Source organism: Apium graveolens, chromosome 5, assembly GCF_009905375.1.
Source record: "Apium graveolens cultivar Ventura chromosome 5, ASM990537v1, whole genome shotgun sequence".
NCBI classification, from domain to species: Eukaryota; Viridiplantae; Streptophyta; class Magnoliopsida; order Apiales; family Apiaceae; genus Apium; species Apium graveolens.
The window spans coordinates 23,740,423-23,759,278 of NC_133651.1; the positions used below are offsets into that span (position 1 = coordinate 23,740,423).

At 35.5% G+C, this 18,856-nt stretch overlaps 2 protein-coding genes across 2 annotated transcripts; one reads left to right on the top strand and one right to left on the bottom strand.

The window, feature by feature from the left end:
- Positions 1-467: 467 nt before the first annotated feature.
- LOC141723673 (uncharacterized) lies at positions 468-4,339 on the top strand. The gene is made up of 6 exons (XM_074525531.1): positions 468-1,150; positions 2,155-2,206; positions 3,074-3,163; positions 3,648-3,712; positions 3,805-3,945; positions 4,026-4,339. Exons 1-6 carry the CDS (start codon positions 548-550, stop codon positions 4,074-4,076), a joined length of 1,002 nt encoding a protein of 333 aa, XP_074381632.1. The 5' UTR covers positions 468-547; the 3' UTR covers positions 4,077-4,339.
- A 723-nt stretch (positions 4,340-5,062) lies between these two features.
- On the bottom strand, positions 5,063-8,941 carry LOC141723742 (anaphase-promoting complex subunit 8). Its single transcript, XM_074525627.1, has 4 exons — positions 8,716-8,941; positions 7,943-8,252; positions 5,938-7,188; positions 5,063-5,498 (listed from the first exon to the last, which is right to left on the bottom strand). Exons 1-4 carry the CDS (start codon positions 8,799-8,801, stop codon positions 5,409-5,411), a joined length of 1,737 nt encoding a protein of 578 aa, XP_074381728.1. The 5' UTR covers positions 8,802-8,941; the 3' UTR covers positions 5,063-5,408.
- Between the last annotated feature and the right edge of the window lie 9,915 nt (positions 8,942-18,856).

Consider the following 18,856-nt stretch of genomic DNA (forward strand, 5'->3'; position numbering starts at 1 on the left):
CTCGACAAACCCTTTCTTAACCACAACCCCATGAACACAAAATCCTAAAAACCTATTCCCCCTAATCTCAAAATTTACACATAAATCACCGAGAACTAGGTTGAGTTGATTGAATTGTGAATTACGAGAATCAATAAGTTAGAATAGTTCATAATTTAATTGTGAACAAGTTGAATATAAGAACATGTATGTATATTTGTATGTGTGGAGAGAGAGCAAGAGAGAATACGGGAGAGAGAGAACATGAGAGAAAAACTGAGTGGGGAGAGAAATAAGGGGGCGTATAGTTTTAATATGGGTCGGGTTGTTTAGAACGTAAATTTACAATTTTAAATTTTAAAAAAAAAATAAATTTACAATAGTTATTACATATTGTTATATTTGCAAATAAATACCCCAAAATTGATATTTTTCACAATTTCCCAATTATAAATTAGTATCTCCGTCGATTAGTTCTAATTTTCGCCGAAACATGTAAAAAATATAGTTAAAATTTATGAATTATACTCCCTCCGTAAAAGGTTGGAAGTTGTGAAGAGAGTTTCAGATGGAAGAAGAGAAAGCAGCAGCTTACTACGACGAGCTGAGTCGCAAGGGCCAAGGCGCTGCTCGTTTCAAACAAGGCCTGGGCTTCAACGACGCCGTTTCTTCTGAAAGTAATAACAAGCTCTTATTTGTAAAAGCAGCTGCTTCTCATTCTTCTACGAGCCCTAAAAACAATGATACATCTCAATTTCAATTGGATAAACAAGCTCAGCTTAAGTCAATTCAACAAAAGCTCTCTAAATCAAAACCACACCATTCTTCATCTTCTGTTATTAGTAGAGATAGAGTTAGAGATAGAGACAGGGAGAGAGATCGTAGTCGGAGTCCGAGAAGAGATCACCGGAGCAGAGACAGGGAGAGAGATAGAGTAAAAGATAGAGAGAGTGAGAGAGATAAAGAGGATGAGAGAGATAGGCATAGAGAGAGGGATAGAGATAGAGATAGAGGTAGAGATAGGGAGAGGGAGAGAGACAGGGAGAGAGATAGGGAGAGAGATAGAGAGAGAAGGAGAAGGAGAAGTTTATCGCCTCGCGATAAGAAGAGCAAGAGATCGAACAAGGATGCAATTGATTATGCTAAACTTATTCATGGCTACGACAAAATGGTATGGAACTTGATTTTTGTGACATTTATGTTACCATCTCGCCTTCTTTCAATTTGACTATTTGCTATATTGCTATATGTTCATTTCATTATAGCATAGAAACTTTTATAACAATGGCATTGGCATAGTGTTGGAACATTGCATTGATTGATTGGTTGAAGCAGAACTAGATATCATATTCCCCGTTAATATTTCCAAGAAGCTTAATGCTACAATAGAAAAACCTAAATTGCATAGTAGGTATACACCTATACATATTGGACAGATGAGTTAGGTAAAACGTTGAACAAGTCACAAGATATATGATGTCTACTATCAACGGCTTTAATGCAATTGTCTCGAATTAGTTGCACGACAGTCTGTGCGTACATTGGTTCACCAAAGTGGTCTCAGCTATACTGTACCTGATGAAAGATGAATATGCATCTTTACCTCATCATTTAAAACAAAAACTGTGTATGTAGATGAAAATAGACCTTAGTTATGCTTTACATTCTCCAAATGTCCAGAGGTGGTAAATGTCAGATTATACAGGGAGTAGACACGGGATTAGAGGTTTTTTCCCAAACGTGGCTTCTTTTTGATAGATAAAACATGGCTTTTAAGGACAAGTAATTAAAACACTTGCAAAATTCAACAATCTCTTCTTCAACGCAAGTTGTTTATTGGTTGTTGTCTTTAAAGATGTCAAATCATTATTTTTGGTATGTCTAATTGTCGATATCAGGATTTGATGTAGGGTTCATGCAGTCTCCTTGTCTTTGTAAGCTGTTGTCACCGTGTACCTTAGAGTTCCATATGATTTTCGTATTGAATGGTATTGATTGTTGATAAGAAGATGTGTAAGCTATTATGTTATGATCTTTCTTTGACAGTGGATTCTTATAAAATGTGTATTTTGGTGAATAGCAATTGTGTTGCAGAAATTAAGTATGTATATCTGTATTAGCACATTAGTTGTGAGCCACACCCGCACTGATAAAAAAATCATGTTTTGAAAACAGCCACCTGCTGAAAGAGTCAAGGAGAAGATGAAACTACAGCTATCTGAAACTGGTAATGATTGTTTATTGTAAAAATGCATTTAGTAATTTAATATGATCATCTTTGTTTACTGTATTGGTGGGATAAGAAAAGGTTTGTAGTCTCTCGACTTGTGAGATTAAATTTTAATAAAGGGAGCTTATAGTGACAACTTAAGGCCAGAAGAATCTAGGAATTTGATAATGACAGAACGGGTTGGAAACATGTGATGGTATCAATCAAGTAAATCTCAGATTATTCAAATGTTCATCAATTCAAAATCTATTCAATTCCCATAGTCATGGCTCGTGATAGGTAAAACTTTGTCTTGGATGATAAGAATATCATGCTGCTGCCAATGATATATTCCTAATAGATAAATATCACAAATATCTAAATTCACCGTAGATAACATTACCATAAATGTATCTGAGAATACTGGCCATGGGGATGATCTCAGGGAATTTCCTAAGGATAGGCTGAATTCCAGTACAAAAACAGAAGGGTATATATGTAAATATAACCCCGCCACTGTATTTGCATTAATACCCCTTTATTTAATCTTACATCTTTTGTCTTAATCTGGGTTAATACCCTAAGGTCATCCTCAAGCCAGTAAACCTCACGACCTATTGACATGCCTAGAGATTTTGATGTTAGTAGATTGTAACGTCAAAGTTCACATCTATGCAAGGAACCCCTGCATCTTTACTTTTTACAGGCTTAACATACGTGGTAGTTGGTACCATCTCAGTCTTGAGCAAAAACTAATCTATATTTTCTATTAGTGCATCTTATCAGTCTTAATCCCAATTATTTTGCATGTTCCATGTGTGTTATAGACAGTCTATCTCTTTATTTTATATTTGGTTTGGTAGTTAGTTTTCGACTTATGTGCAGCTAAAAAGGATGCGACAAATGGCCAGGGTCCTGGATGGGAACGCTTTGATTTTGACAAGGATGCCCCTCTTGATGATGAGGAGATTGAAGGTTTATTATGCTATTCATCACAATACCAAAATTTGTTAAGTACAATTTCAAGAAATGTACGAGTGTTACTGAATATTTTTAAATAGCATATTACACATGAAGCATGTATTAAGTGGCCCTACTTAGCGTGAATACAAATGAACAAAGTCAACCTCTAAACTGGTAAGCTGGTCCAAAACACACGGACATTTTAGTTTGTAAATTGTTTTGTAGTTGACAAGCTCTTCATTACTGGTTGAGTTACAAATAATTTAGCTCAGTTATGTATTATGCGGATCATTGATTTCTTGTGCAACCCATGTTTATAGTTTGTTGGAAGGAAAGCAACAGAAGGTAGTTTTATTAGCCAGATGCTAATTGATATGAATTTTTATGTATTTCCCTCATCAAAATGCACACTTTTGTTGCTAATAATCCATTTTAAAACTTAGTTAGCATTAGCTTGTTAGGAAAGTGGGCTGACGTGAACTTCTTTAATCTACAGCTGCAGATGATGACAAGGAGTTGGTTAAGCACATAGGTCAAAGCTTTCGATTCTCCACAGTTGAGGTTCGGCTTATTTAATCCATATATAAATGTCAGCCAGTTTAGTGTTTGCCATTTAATAAGATTTCGTATATTAACATATTTTCTTGTTACAGACAAAAAATGAGGAGAAACTAAAAGCTGCTCACGATGAGGCCATGTTTGGAGCTCCCTCACTTGCACCAGCCATTAATATAGACACCGAGGTGGAGGAGGAAACTAAAAAGGAAAACCCTGCGAGTCTCATCAGTGACCAGGTCAAAATACTTATGCATATTATAGTTGCTATCTAGAATTGTGCCTGAACAAGGTTTTAAGGACTTTCTATGTATACCAGGTTCTGGCAATGCAACAAGGTTCTTGGAGAGACCGTGCTCGTAAAGTTTGAGTGGACTAGTATTAGCAATTCAATGGGAAAAGAACCAATCATACCGATGTCTCTGCACTGGATTAATAGATAGATCAGGAAGTTCAGAGTTCAGATGATCCAACCCAAGCTTACTTAAGAAATTTTATTTATAGTTTTGTGTAATGGTAGATGGTGACTAATGTCTTACTGAATTTATTTAATTATTTTATAATTTTGATGTGAAAGCAAAAGACACTGAAATCAATATTTGTTCTTGTGAAACAGTGCTCAACTTTATAACAGTTGTAAATATTCTTCAAGTATAAATTTTTTTTGTGGAATTAGTTGATTGTTATAGAAACTTGAAGTTTCTATTGAGTTGTTAATAGTCCAAGGCTCCAAGCTCCCTTGAAGTAGTCAATATTATGCAAAATCTTGAAGTATTGAATATTAAACCAAGTGACTGCATGGTAGGAGAAATTTCCACGTCAGTTACCTCAAGTGTGACAATAGCGAGGACAGAAATATGACACTTCCTGTAAAAACAGTGAGCATAGAAGAGAGAAAAAGATAACCTATCTTCTTCTGATGAAGAGATCATGAACCGAGTCATATTCACAAAGGTTTCACATCTTCTGCATCAAGCTGTTACTTTTCGGTTTTTTTTTTAGGGGGGGGGGGGGGGCATTAAACTTTCATGAGAAACATGATATATATTTTGTCAATGACTCAAAGCAAGTAAACATGAAGATAACAATACTATAATTATCTGCCAGGAATGATAGTTAGATGCAACTATTCAGTAGTACTGTGACTGCTACATGATCTGATTGCCAAGAGCATAAAAAATTTGACTAATCCCTCGAGTACTTCGCTACCGTACAATAAACTATAGTTGTGTACAGAAACTAGACGGAGCTTCTACACAGCTATCTATCTATACATATAAATACCGGGCATTGGGAAGCAAGATGCCAAATTATAAGTGCATCAAAACAAGTAGGAAAGATTAAGCTTCCCTCCTATGAAATAATATAATATACTGATACATATCTTAAAACTCCTTAGTTCCGGTTACAATCTACTTAACAATTATTCTAGCAAAACTTTCCAGCAAAGTACTGGCATTCCCTAATAGAGAGAATTCTCCCATAGTCCCATACTGTCTCATAAAAAATGTTCTGAAACTTGTATTGCCTAATTCAACTAAGAATCTTTCTTACATATAATTTAATGTTGTCACAATGGGACAAAAATGGTAACAAACAACTTAAAAGTGGAGATGGTTGATCAGCTATCAAAGTTCTCCATTGAATTCCATTGCAATGAGCTGACAGGGTGTGAATAAGCAGCTTCAAGGTAAGATAATTCTTATTGAGGAAATTGCTCTACATCTGTTGCAGGCAAACCAGATTGTTCCAATCTTATTCCTCTCAGTAAACTCTTCGCTTGTTCCTTCTCCTGCAACAGGAGTCCAAGTACTATATTAATTTAAGATTTCATAATGCACATGCAGGGATGCCAAGTAAAGGTAGTACTAGAAACTAAGAGCAAGTCCAATAGAGTAGCTATCCATGCTCTTAAATAAAGTTACAAGGAATGAGATCAAAAAAGGTGCTCCAACAATCTACTAGTGATTTCTTAAATCACTAAAAGCACATCCATCTCTTTTTAAGGATTCCCTAACCAAAATTTTAAAATAAAATATGAGAATCATTATCTTTGTCTCTCTTTAATTGAAAGAATGTACCTTTAATAATAAAATATTAAATAAGGAATGAGTACAAGTAAGAATGTAGAAAAAGTTACTTACCTGTCCTAAACTACTAAGCGCCAAAATTTTTATATTTTAATATAAGGAGCTCTAATGTTTGTAAAAAAGAAAGGTGATGCAACTTACTGGTCCTGTATAGTCGAGCAAACGATTACAATACATTGATGCTTCTTCAAATCTCTTTTGATCTTTGCAATACTGACCAAGAAACAACAAAGCTTCTACCGTGTTTGGTCCTTCCCTTTCTTCATCTTCCATCCTTTCCAAATCCTCTCTGTAGTAGAATGCTGCCTCTTCGAAACGCCCAAGCTCCTTGTGCAACTTTGCTAGCTGGTGAAGAGCAATTGCTTCCCGGTCATTGCAATTTGCTGCCCTCCTGTAACACTTTATAGCCTCCTCAATCATATTAAGCTGTTCTGTTTCATAACACTGAGCCATGGCAATCCACAACCTAGAATCATTAGGCTGCAAAAATACTGATTTTCTAAAATAGTGAAGCGCATAGAACGGCATCCCCATCATTTCATATGCCTGTCCTAATCCGTACCACGCTCGATAATCACATGGATTGATATCTACAGCTCGCCGATACGCATCAATAGCTGCAGGAGTGTTTTTCATCTCAACATACTCATGCCCCATAAGTGTCCATGCTGATAAATATTTTTTATTCAATTTTAGTGCTCTTCTGAAATACATGACCGACTTCTCATGCTGCCCTTTCAAACTGTAGTAATTACCAATAATGCAACACGATTCAGGCCTGTACTTATCTGTCATAAATACTCTGTGGGCAAGATAACTTAGGGCTGAATAGCACTCTTTTGCATACAGCACATTAGAATACATATCCATATCTTCTACTCGGTAAGGATCATTCCTTAAAAGTTCTTCAAAAATGACTTCTACTTGTTCAAATTCCCTCAAATTGTACTGGGCTTTAGCAATTTGAGCATGAATGTAGTTGCTAGAGCTGAACGTTCCTTGCAAATACTCGTATTTTGCCAAGGATTCATTATGCATTCGGAGTTCATGGTATGCACTGGCAAGAAAGAAGTCTTTCATCCAATGGTTACTGAGATTAAGACTGTTCAATGTATCAGCTGTAGTGCACAAACTCTGCAGCTCGGACCAAGCATTCCAGTTCCAAGGATAGCTATTTACAGACTCCACAAGTACTGTACATGCAAGATTATCATTGCCTTTTTCTTTGAGTACAAGACCATACAGGTACAGTCCGAAAGAATCAATTGTACCATTTTTCCGAAGCACAGACAACTCCCTCTCAAGTGAAACGAGTTCCTGGTTCAAAGCTTCACTTTTGCCTAGGGGTCCTTCAAGCTCAATGATTTCTTCTTCTTTTCTCTTTTCTCCAGCCTATGCCAAAAAAAAAAATAGGAATAGGTACCAATTACATTCAGTGCTTTGGCAAGTGGCAACTAATATTATATTCTCTCAAAACCTATTGTAGACAATCAACAGAGTCTACTTTGCCCTAGTTCTTTTACATTCCATGAAAACTACGACAAGGATCAATCACAATAATCGTCCTTAATAATATTCATACACGTGAGCAAAACAATGAAATTTAAGCCTCGACTTTGAAGATACATAGAACTTAATATATACAAACTCTTCTCATCAGCATTTGTGGAAATTGTGCATTTTTTACTATCTTATATCTATATCTGTATAGATGATAAACCTTCACATAAACGGAATTTGAACGCCTTTGCATTGTAAGGGATAGGAACAACAAAGTGAATACACTCCAGAGGCAGAATGCAAGTATTGCAGTTGACATATCTATTCACTAGGCTTGGCAACCAACACTAAATAGACTTTATTAATATTGGTGAACATAACCAGAGTATCAATGGAAATTATCCTTTAAAGGTAAATCGTGGACAGGCAAAATCTCATATTCAGCTGACTATAATAATTCAAATCTTATATAAAAGATATTTGTAAAAAAGAAATAAAAGGAAATTTTTAAACTGCTACATCATCCATCCACAAGAATTACGAAAAAAGATACAAAAATAGGACATTATTCAATTTTCACGATATAAATCAGTCAAATCTACAGACACATAGCAACATATTTAAAGTCATGAGACTAGAAACAAACCAAGTAAAGAGCATAACATCGCAAAAAAAACGCCTTCTTTCCAGTCTGGTCACGGAGCACATGAGCAGCACGTCTATACTCCCTACAATCAAAATAAGATTTGGCCAAAAGATAAAAATCAGTGTCCATCTCCTCATTATCTTCATCCGGAACCGGAGTACAAATATACGAAATTCCAGCAGCAGGAGTGGAAGTGGACTCATTAGTCCGGTACCGTCTACGAATACTAGAACTTCCTCTCTGAAATCTAGTGTGAGATGGGGTATACTTTGATGGGTCAATCTCAATCCCCATCAACTGTTCAGCTGCCCTATAAACAAAAAACACTCAAACATATTTTAAGATTCTTTATAACATCAAGATTGCATCTTTACTAAATAGGTATTCATAAAAAATGAATATTAAAGCAATATTAGCACAATTAAGTGATTTCAAGATTTGTTCCAAGACCGTCAAGATTGAATCTTTAATACATGTGTGTTCTCAAAAAATGATATTAATGCAATGTAAGCAAAATTAACTGATTTCAATAGACCATCAAGATTGAATCTTTACTACATGGGTGTTCTTTAAATTGAAAATGAAAGCAATGTAGGCAAAACCCCCAAACGATATCAAGATTTGCTAAAACAACGTCAAGATTGAAACTTTACTAAATGGGTATTAATAAAAATTATATATAAATGCAATGCAAGCAAACCCCATATGAATTCAACCTTCAAATATAAAAATAAAACCCAAAATGTTAAAATTAGGGTTTATGAGATTGGTACCATTTGGAGGCAGAGTAGAGACAACGATCACTGAGATGTCGGATTGCAGTTCGGAGCTCCATTCTACAACTCTCTTTTGTACCCATTATTAATCAACTCACTTGTTGTTTGTACTCTGGTTGTGCAATAATGTAGCCAGTCCACTCTTTCACACTAAGTGTTTGTGTTTGTGTCTGTGTGTGGAGAGTTTGCCGTTTAAGGAGTTTTCAAAAAATTCAAAAAGCAATTTTGCGGCGCGTCCGCGCTTGACCTTATTTTATTTTTACTTTTTACTCCCTGGTTTAATTTATTTATTTATTATTGATATATGTAGTAAATAGTAAAATCATACTCCCTCCGTCCCTAAAAACGTTTCCTCTTTGTGTTGGACACGTTTGCCAATGCACACTTTTGATCGTTAATATCTTTAAGTTCGTATTAGTATTAAATATAAAAATTTCACTATATTAAAGTACTGATAAATACGAATCCAACGAGATCACTCTTAACTATGTTTGATATTATAGATTAGACGTAAATTAGTAGTCAATCGCTTACCGTGAACAGTACCGAAAGTCAAAAAAGGAAACGTATATTGGGACGGAGGGAGTACTAAGAATGGTAGCCCGTTGGCAGCCAAAGCCCAAAGGCCTAAGAAGGCTGTTCCAGCTGCTCTAACACCTTCCATTGTATAGAATTTAGGGTGTGCATTCGGTTAACCGAAATCGAAACCGATTTTTTTTCCGGTTAACCGAAACCGAAATTGTGGAAAAACCGCTACCGAAAACCGAACCGAATTGTATTCGGTTTTAAACCGAAACCGAACTAATATTTCGGTTATAACCGGAAACCGAATTTTAAAACCGAACTTGATAAAAATATTCAGAAAATCAGTAATTACAAAAAAAATACATTAATAAAGTTTGATATTGGATTTACACAATTTCAAGTTAAATTTGTATATTGGATTTACTAGCTAAGTTAACTTGGAGTTATGCGGCCAAAGCCTACCGGAAACCTTTCTATGTCAAAACAGTAGAGCACAATTCCAAACTATGAAAACAGTCATACAGATGTATCAGATAATTCGGAGATATGATTTTAGAACCGAAGAGTGAAGAGTGAACTGACGACTGAAGTCTGAAGTAGTGAAGTGACGGAGATTCATATTTCAGATAATTGATATATGTATAAGTATTATGTTTGTGTATAATTCTATATTAAAATATTAATATTTTGTACACTGTATAGTAATTCAGTTAAATATTCGGTTTTCCGGTTAACCACGGTTAAAAACCGAATTACCGAAAAACCGAATTTTAGGAATTCTACTACCGAAAACCGAACCGAATTTTATAATTTGGTTAACCGAACCGAAATTATTTCGGTTATTTGGTTCGGTTTTCGGTTAACCGAACCGAATGCACACCCCTAGTTCCAAAGCAGGCCACGCTTGGACTAAGCCCTCGTGTTCACATTTATGATCTTGAGACCGGCGTTGTTTTTATATGCTTGAAGAAGTGAAATTATGATGAAATTAAGCGATTTTAAATGATAATAATTTATTGTCCATATCTGAAATTTCATTTATGCAACCCAAGCATCAATTTTGCATGCCGACATTAGATGTAGTAATTTAAATTTTAAAAATTCATGACATTTCACTTCAAACTTACGAATCTATGGAAGAGAAAAGTGAAAATTAAAGTTTTTATAAGAGGTCAGTATGAATGTGCTATATCCAATGTGTAACCTGAAATTATCACTCATACTTTACTAGATTTCTCTTTTGTCAAAAAATGTTGAAATATTCTGGGAAAATGTACGGATATCACCTTTCTCAAGTTGGAGCAGGATGAACTTCAGAACAAACCCCCCAACTTGGAAGCTAAGCGATGCAACTGATCAGCTCCTAAAGGCTAAATATATTGGCTAGTTGATCGGATGACGAGATATATGTTAGGGAAATTAAGCCAGATTATAACTTTTCACGAACAAAGTAACAATCTAACTTAATATGTTTCATGCGTTCGTGAAAAACAGGATTTTCAGCGATGTGGGTCGCTGCTTTTCTGTCACAATAAATTTTAACATGATCTGGTTGTGGACAACCTAAATTGCGAAGCAGGTAATGCAACTATTGAATTTCAAGGTGTATTTTGCAAGTGCTCCATATTCAGCTTCTGCGAAAGAACAAGCAATTATCGGTTATTTCTTTGATTTCTAAGATATGGGACTAGACCCAAGCATTGTGAAATAACCAGTTATGGAGCGTCGTAGGTGTTGTGCAAGAAATGCCTATATCATAACAAGACTAAGTCATATTGACAACCCTAAGATTAGTTGTATTGTAACCTTAATCTGTAATTTATACTTGTAACACTTAATGTCTGTAAAATGTAAATGGAGCAGACTGGAGCATTTTTCCCTAAACAGTGTCAAGCCTAAGAATTCTATCTGGAAGAATATCAAGAAGGTCATGCCTCAGAAGAATTATGAAGAAGCTTGGAGTTGAATAATTCTGTTTGGTGAAAAACATTCTAAGTCAAGATCTCTACAAGTCACAGAATTAGTGTTATAGAGAAGTCATTCGAGAACTCAGAAAGACCTATCGAGAACTCAGGAAATGCTATTGGAGATATCGATAAGTCAGATACCCATTCGAGAACTCAGAGATATCGACAAGTATACATTCATTAGAGAACTTTGAGTTATCGATAAGCCAAAGTCCATTAGAGAACTCTGAGTTATCGATAAACCAAAATTCACTAGAGAACTCAGAGTTGTCGATAAGTCAAGTCAACAATGAAGTTTCAGAGATATCGATAAGCCAACATGCCTATCGAGATGTCGAGTTCTCTACAGCTTAATTGGAGATCTCGAAGTGAAGAAATTTCTCTAAGTACAGAATTGCAGAACAGTTCAATATCCAAGGTTGCAAATCAACAAACAATTCACACAGCTGGATTGACAAGTCTACAAAAAGCAGCTTGAGAGATGTGCAAGATTAATGGTGAAGATTAACTGACAAAGGAGGATCAACCAATACACAGTGGATGGAGATATGCTAATCTAGATATGGAAATCTCACTTTTCCCTTAAATAGAAGTGATTAGTGACAGGTAAGAAAAGTGATTAGCACTTCTTATTGTTCACTGTGTAAACCAAAGTTAACTATCATATAAAGTTAACTGAGATCCTTTGTTTAAGAAAGGACTGAAAAGATTAGAAATTGTATTCTCTCTCAATAAAGAAGCTAAGTTCTAAACCAAAAACTTAGAGATTTTGTAGCAAAACACTGCTTGATTTTTAATATAAACTTAAGTGAATTTTGAAGATCTTTGTTTTACATATTTGCATTGTTATTTATGTTTAACATCTATTCTACAAAATCATTGATAACAACCAACTGCTAAACCCAAAGTCGATCAAAAAGTAAACATTTAAGTCAAAACACATTCACCCCCCCCCCTCTGTGTTGTATTCATATCTAACAAGTGGTATCAGAGCAAAATCTAAAAGTAAACAGATTAGATCTTGGAAAAATGAATACACAGAAAATCAGTAGTATCAAGATTCCTCCCTTTGATAAGGCCAACTACACTTTATGGAAAAAGAAAATGTTGCTGTTTATAAGAATGGCCAATCACCTTTACATTCAAATCCTCAAGAATGGGCCCTTCACTCCTATGGTTAGAGTTGAGGAAACCATAGATGGAGACATGGTTATTCCAGCTCATTATGCTCCCAAGGATGCCTCTGGGTATACTGAAACTGAAATAGAGAAAGTTTCCCTAGACAGTGCTTTGCAACTGATACTAATTGAGTCAATTGATAATATAATGTATAATAACATTGTCAACTGTGACACTGCTAAACAGATCTGGGAAAAGATTGAGATACACTGTGAAGGAACTGAAGAGGTTAGGTCAAATCAAAGAAGGATATTGATTTCTCAGTATGAGGGTTTTATGGCTAAACCAAAAGAAGGTATTACTGATGTGTTTGAAAGGTTTAATAAGCTGATAAATGAGTTGCAGCTTCATGATAAATTTTATGATGTTGAAGAAGTGAATTTGAAGTTCTTGCTTACTCTCCCTGATCATTTGGAACAAAAGATCTCTACAATCAGAGAAGGAATGGATTTGAGTAGAATCACACTGGAAGTGCTCTATGGGGTTCTGAAAACTTATGAACTTGAAATGATTCAAAAGAAATCATTAAGGGCTGGTCAAGGATATGTAATGGATGGCTCAAGTGCACTGATTGTGAATGATGGCCAGACCTCTAATGATGAGCAAAGATCCCAAACTCCAGAAATTTCTACAAGTGAGAAAAGAGTTAATGACACTAAAGAGCAAGTCATACTGGAATTGGATGAAGAAGATGAGTTCTACACTCTTGATGAGCTAGACAAATCAATGACTTACTTGGCTAGAAAATTCTCTAACATTAGAGTGAAGAAACCAAGATTTTTCAAGAGCAAAGGACAGTCTTTCAACAAAGACAGCAGCTGGAAAGGAAAAGGGAAGTACACTCCTGATAGCAAAACTGGCTACAAAACTGGATCTGTTGATAGATCAAACATAAGGTGCTTTAACTGTGATGAGTTGGGCCATTTTGCTACAGAATGTAGGAAACCCAAGAAGGAAAAGAAAGACAAAACCTATCTTGAATTGGAAATAAAGTATGATGCTCTTCTAAAGAAGCAACAAGGGAAAACTTATATTGCTGAGGGAAAAAGCTGGGATGATTCAGATAATGATGAAGATGAAGAAGTTAGAAACTATGCACTCATGGCCTTGGAGCAAGGAGATTCTTCATCATTTAAATCACAGGTACCAACTCTTACCACAACTGATTTAAATGTGAGTCAATATAAGGAAACTGTTGAAAAGATGAGCACAGAAATGTTCCACATTCATACAAGCATGGTTGCTGCAAATGAGGAAGTTAGAAGATTGAAAAAGATCAATGAAAAACTTGAGAGTGAAAAATAAGAGACCGAATTGTTGCTGGTTGAACTTGATGCTGCTAAGCAAGAAAATGCTTACTTAAAGAACAAATTAAAGTGTGCAAGTAAAATTGAAGCAGTATTGAGAGAAAGGCTGGAGAAGAATGAAGTGAAGCTGAAATCCTTCAAAAATGCTTCTGAGTTGATTGGCCAATATCATGAAAAGAACAAGCCATGTGCAAATATTGCCATTGGTCTTGATTATGAGGGTTTGAACAACAAAAAGAAGTCTGTCAGTGACAAAGTAAAATCAACTGAAATTGAGAATGTTCCAATTATTTTGAAGAAAGTTGAATCACCTTTGTTCAAGGCATGTGAGGTGAACTTCAGTGAAGAAGAGTTGATCATCAAACAGGAAATAGCTGATGAGGACAAGGAAAAGAAAAATGATGAGACAACTCAGTCTTCCATCTCTGTTGAAACACTAAAAGCCAATCAAGAAACTAAGGAGCCTGTGAAGGAGATTAAAGCTGAAGAGGTCAAAAAGAAAAAGAAGAATATAAATGGAAAGATTGGGATAAACAAAAGCAATAATTTTGCTTATGTTGCAGATGCTCCTAGAAAGAGGTGTGAGAATTGTGGATCAAAGAATCACCTAACTCACCTTTGTAAAAAGATTGTTAGCAATCCACCTGAAGCAGTCTGCAAGTACAATGAAGCTAAGGCTGATGATCCCTATTCATTCTGTGACAAGTTTGACTGCATTCCCTGTAACATGAAAGTGATGAAGAGTTGCCACAAATTGAGAATTGATCTCATAGAATCAAAAGTTGATTCTATATCTAAAAGGGAAAATGCTCAACAGTCTATGAATTGCATTTTATTTGAAATATCTCATTCTACTTCTACAAAATCAGTTAACAAGAAGAAAGTGCTCAACACAGCTTGGGTAGCTAAACACACTTAATCCTCATTGTGTGCAGGGCAAAGGAAAGAAGGTCATATAGATCATTGATAGTGGATGTTCCAGGCATATGACAGGTGATAAGGCCCTGCTATCACAATTTGAGGAGATGGTTGGCCCTTTGGTGACCTTTGGAGATAACAGCAAAGGATTCACAATGGGATATGGCAAGATTATTTCTGGAAATGTTATTATTGAAGATGTAGCACTAGTTGCTGGATTAGAAGTAAATCTTCTAAGTGTTAGTCAATTTGCAGACAAAAGTTTTCAAGTTGTTTTCAACAAAGAAGATTGTGCTTTTATTAGCAAAAAGACTGGTGAAATTGCTCTTAAAGGAGTAAGAAAGGGAAGCTTGTTTGTTGCAGACTTAGACTCAACAAATAAGGATGGAGTCTGTTGTTTCTACACCAAGGTATCAGAAGAGCAAAGCAAATTGTGGCATAAGAAGCTATCTCACTTGAATTTCAAAGCAATCAACACCTTAGTCAAGAAGGAGCTTGTGAGAGACATGCTCAGTCTGGAATTTGCTCAACTGGAAGTTTGTGAAGCTTGTCAGAAAGGAAAAATGAAAAGATCAAGTCACAAGTCAAAATCCGTGAATTCTATAAGTGTACCTCTGCAACTTATTCGCATGGACTTGTTTGGGCCAGTAAATGTCTTGTCCATTTCAAGGAACAAATATGCCCTTGTCATGGTTGATGATTTTTCAAGATACACTTGGGTTGAGTTCATGTACTCTAAAGATGAAACTCCAAACATTATAATTGAGCACATCAAGAAAATTGAGAAGCAAGCTGAAGGAAAAGTTAGTGTGAAAGATTGAGGAGTGATAATGGAACATAATTCAGAAACTCAACATTAAGTGAATTCTGCAAAAGCAAAAGCATTGTTCAAGAATTTTCAGCAGCTAGAACACCTCAACAGAATGGAGTAGTTGAGAGGAAAAATAGAACATTGGTTGAAGCTGCTAGGACCTTGCTACAAGATGCTCAGTTGCCAACTAGTTTTTGGGAAGAGGCTGTTAATACTGCATGCTACACTCAAAACAGATATCTCATCAACAAAGCTCATGGCAAATCACCTTACTCAATCATGTCTAACAGGAAGCCTACATTGAAGCATCTACATGTGTTTGGAAGTAACTGTTATATTCTAAAAGACAACTCTGAATATGTGGGAAAATTTGACTCTAAAGTTTTTGAAGCAATTTTTCTGGGATATTCATTGGAAAGAACATCCTACAAAGTTTATGTGATTGATCAAAAGAAAATTTTGGAAAGCACAGATGTGACTTTTTATGATGACAAGTGTCCAGGCTTGGAATGCCTTGATGTAAATGATGCTGAAGCCCTTGCATTTGAGAATCTAACCATTGATAGTGATTCTGATGAGGAAGATGAAGTTGTGGCACAACAAATGACAAATGAAGAGACCTCTGAACAAAATCATGGGAATGAAAGCTCTCTTCAGACACCTGAATTTGATGGCACAAACTCAGGGGGAGAAGGAGAGAATGGAAATGACAGTCATGGTAATACTGAAGAAAATGATGAAGGCACTAGTCAACAGACACACACTAGAAAGTGGGATATGAGTCATACAGTAGAAGCTATTATTGGTGATCCCTCAGCTGGTGTGAGAACTAGAAGTGCAACTGCTAATGAATGCCTACATGCATGTTTTCTATCTCAAGTAGAGCCCAAGAAAACTGAAGAAGCCCTATTGGATTCTGATTGGATATGTGCTATGCAGGAGGAGCTGAATCAGTTTGAGAGAAACAAAGTTTGGAAATTAGTCCCTGCACCAAAGAACAGAAGCATAATTGGAACTAAGTGGGTGTACAGGAACAAAATGGATGAAAATGGAATTGTTACTAGAAACAAAGCAAGGCTGGTTGCTAAAGGCTACTCACAAGAAGAGGGAATTGACTATGATGAGACTTTTGTTTCTATTGCAAGACTAGAAGCAATAAGAATTTTTCTGGCATTTGCTGCACACTCAAATTTCAGGGTATATCAAATGGATGTCAAGAGTGCTTTTCTTAATGGTGAACTAGAAGAAGAAGTTTATGTGCAACAACCACCTGGCTTTGAAGATCCAGAATTTCCTAACTTTGTTTACAAATTACTCAAGGCTCTATATGGATTGAAACATGCACCTAGAGCCTGGTATGACACACTGTCAGAATTTCTACTCAAACATGGTTTTACCAGAGGTACTATTGATAAGACTCTCTTCTACAAGAAGCATGGTGAAGATATGATCCTAGTTCAAATCCATGTGGATGATATCATCTTTGGATCTACAAATGAAAAGCTTTGTCAAAGATTCTCTAGGCTAATGCAGAATGAGTATGAAATGAGCATGGTGGGAGAATTGAGTTACTTCCTTGGCCTTCAAGTTAGTCAAAGAAGTGATGGTATTTTCATCAGCCAAACCAAATATGTAAATGACTTATTGAAGAAATTTGGTATGGTGGATAGCTCACCTGCATCTACACCAATGTCTACTGCAACCAAGTTGGATGAAGATAAGAAAGGCAAGAAAGTGGATATTTCAAGCTACAGAGGGATGATTGGATCATTGCTTTATTTGACTGCTAGTAGACCAGACATCATGTTTGCTACTTGTCTATGTCCTAGATTTCAAGCCAATCCAAAGGAATCACATTTGATGGCTGTGAAAAGGATTTTCAGATACTTAAAGGGAACTCTAAACTTGGGATTATGTTATCCTAAGGGAACTGGTTTTGAAACTGTTGGATACACAGATGCAGATTTTGTTGGATGTAGGGTTGATAGGAAAAGTACTAGTGGAAGCTGTCAATTTCTTGGTCAAAGACTTGTATCCTGGTACCGTAAGAAACAACAATCTGTGTCAACTTCCACAGCTGAGGCTGAATATATAGCTGCTGGAAGTTGTTGTGCTCAGGTGCTTTGGATTAGAAATCAGCTAATGGACTATGGTCTAGTGTTACACAAAATTCCTATTATGTATGACAATACTAGTGCCATATCTATAGTAGCTAATCCAGTTAATCATTCTAGAACAAAGTACATTGATGTTAGGTACCATTTTATCAGGGAACATGCTGCAAATGGTACCATTGAGCTCATTTTTGTTCCAACAGAGAAATAATTAGCTGACATTTTTACTAAATCTTTGGATGAAGCAACCTTCACTAGACTTGTGTGTGAAATTGGAATGCTCAATTCTTCATCCTAAGGCAAGAACTCAGCTAATGTGTTGCAGCAGATTAATTTCTAATAAATCAACCTAGTTTGATTTAATTGGAAATTAACTGAAATATGAATTATAAATATTTCAGAATCTCTGTATATTTTTTTTTAAAAAAAACCTCAAAAATTTACTTAGAATATTTCAAATTCTAAGTAAACTACTTAGTTGTTAATTTACATCTTAAATGTGTGAAATTAACACAAGGCAAAATAACAGTACTCAAAGGTATAGAGAACTGAGTTCTCGATAAGTCAAATTGACTTATCGACAAGTCATTCTAAAGTTCTCGAGTGAGTCCTCGATAAGTCTATTTACAGACTTCTCGAATGACTTCTCGATAAGCTCTATTATGACTTATCGATAAGACCATGTAGAGTTCTCTAATAGTGTTAATTCACAGAGTTCTCGACAAGGATATTTTGAGACTTATCAATAACTCAGAACTAAAATAATTTAATTCAATGAATTATTTTAGACAAATACTTTTGGAAAATTTATATAGATTTTAATTTGATTCAATTCAAATAAATTAGAATCATTTTTAGTCCATTTTCGGACAAACTGGGCATTTATCAGAGTTCTCGATAAATCATTTCTTAGTTCTCGAAAAGAATTAATAAAATGACTTATCGAATGTACCTTTTTCAAATTCAAAATTACTTCTCGATAAGTTTAATATCAAACATTTATTTGACTTCTCGATAAGTATTTTACTTTTTCTATAAATACCCAGACTTCTCGATACATACACTGTACTTACACTTTTTCGAGATCTCAAGTGACCTAGCTTTCAGACAAAAGGCGATTTCTCTCTCGTTTTTGCTCCTTTCTCAAAACTTTTTCTTACCCACTACTTCTAAACACTCTAATGGCACAAAACATTGTTAGAGCTATCATTCCAGAGAAGGGAACCAACTTTATTGCTTTTCTTGATGCTAACCAAGCCCCTGATAGTTTCAAGGGGTTTGTGAAGTTTCTTTCTGAATCCTATATTGCAGGTGCTT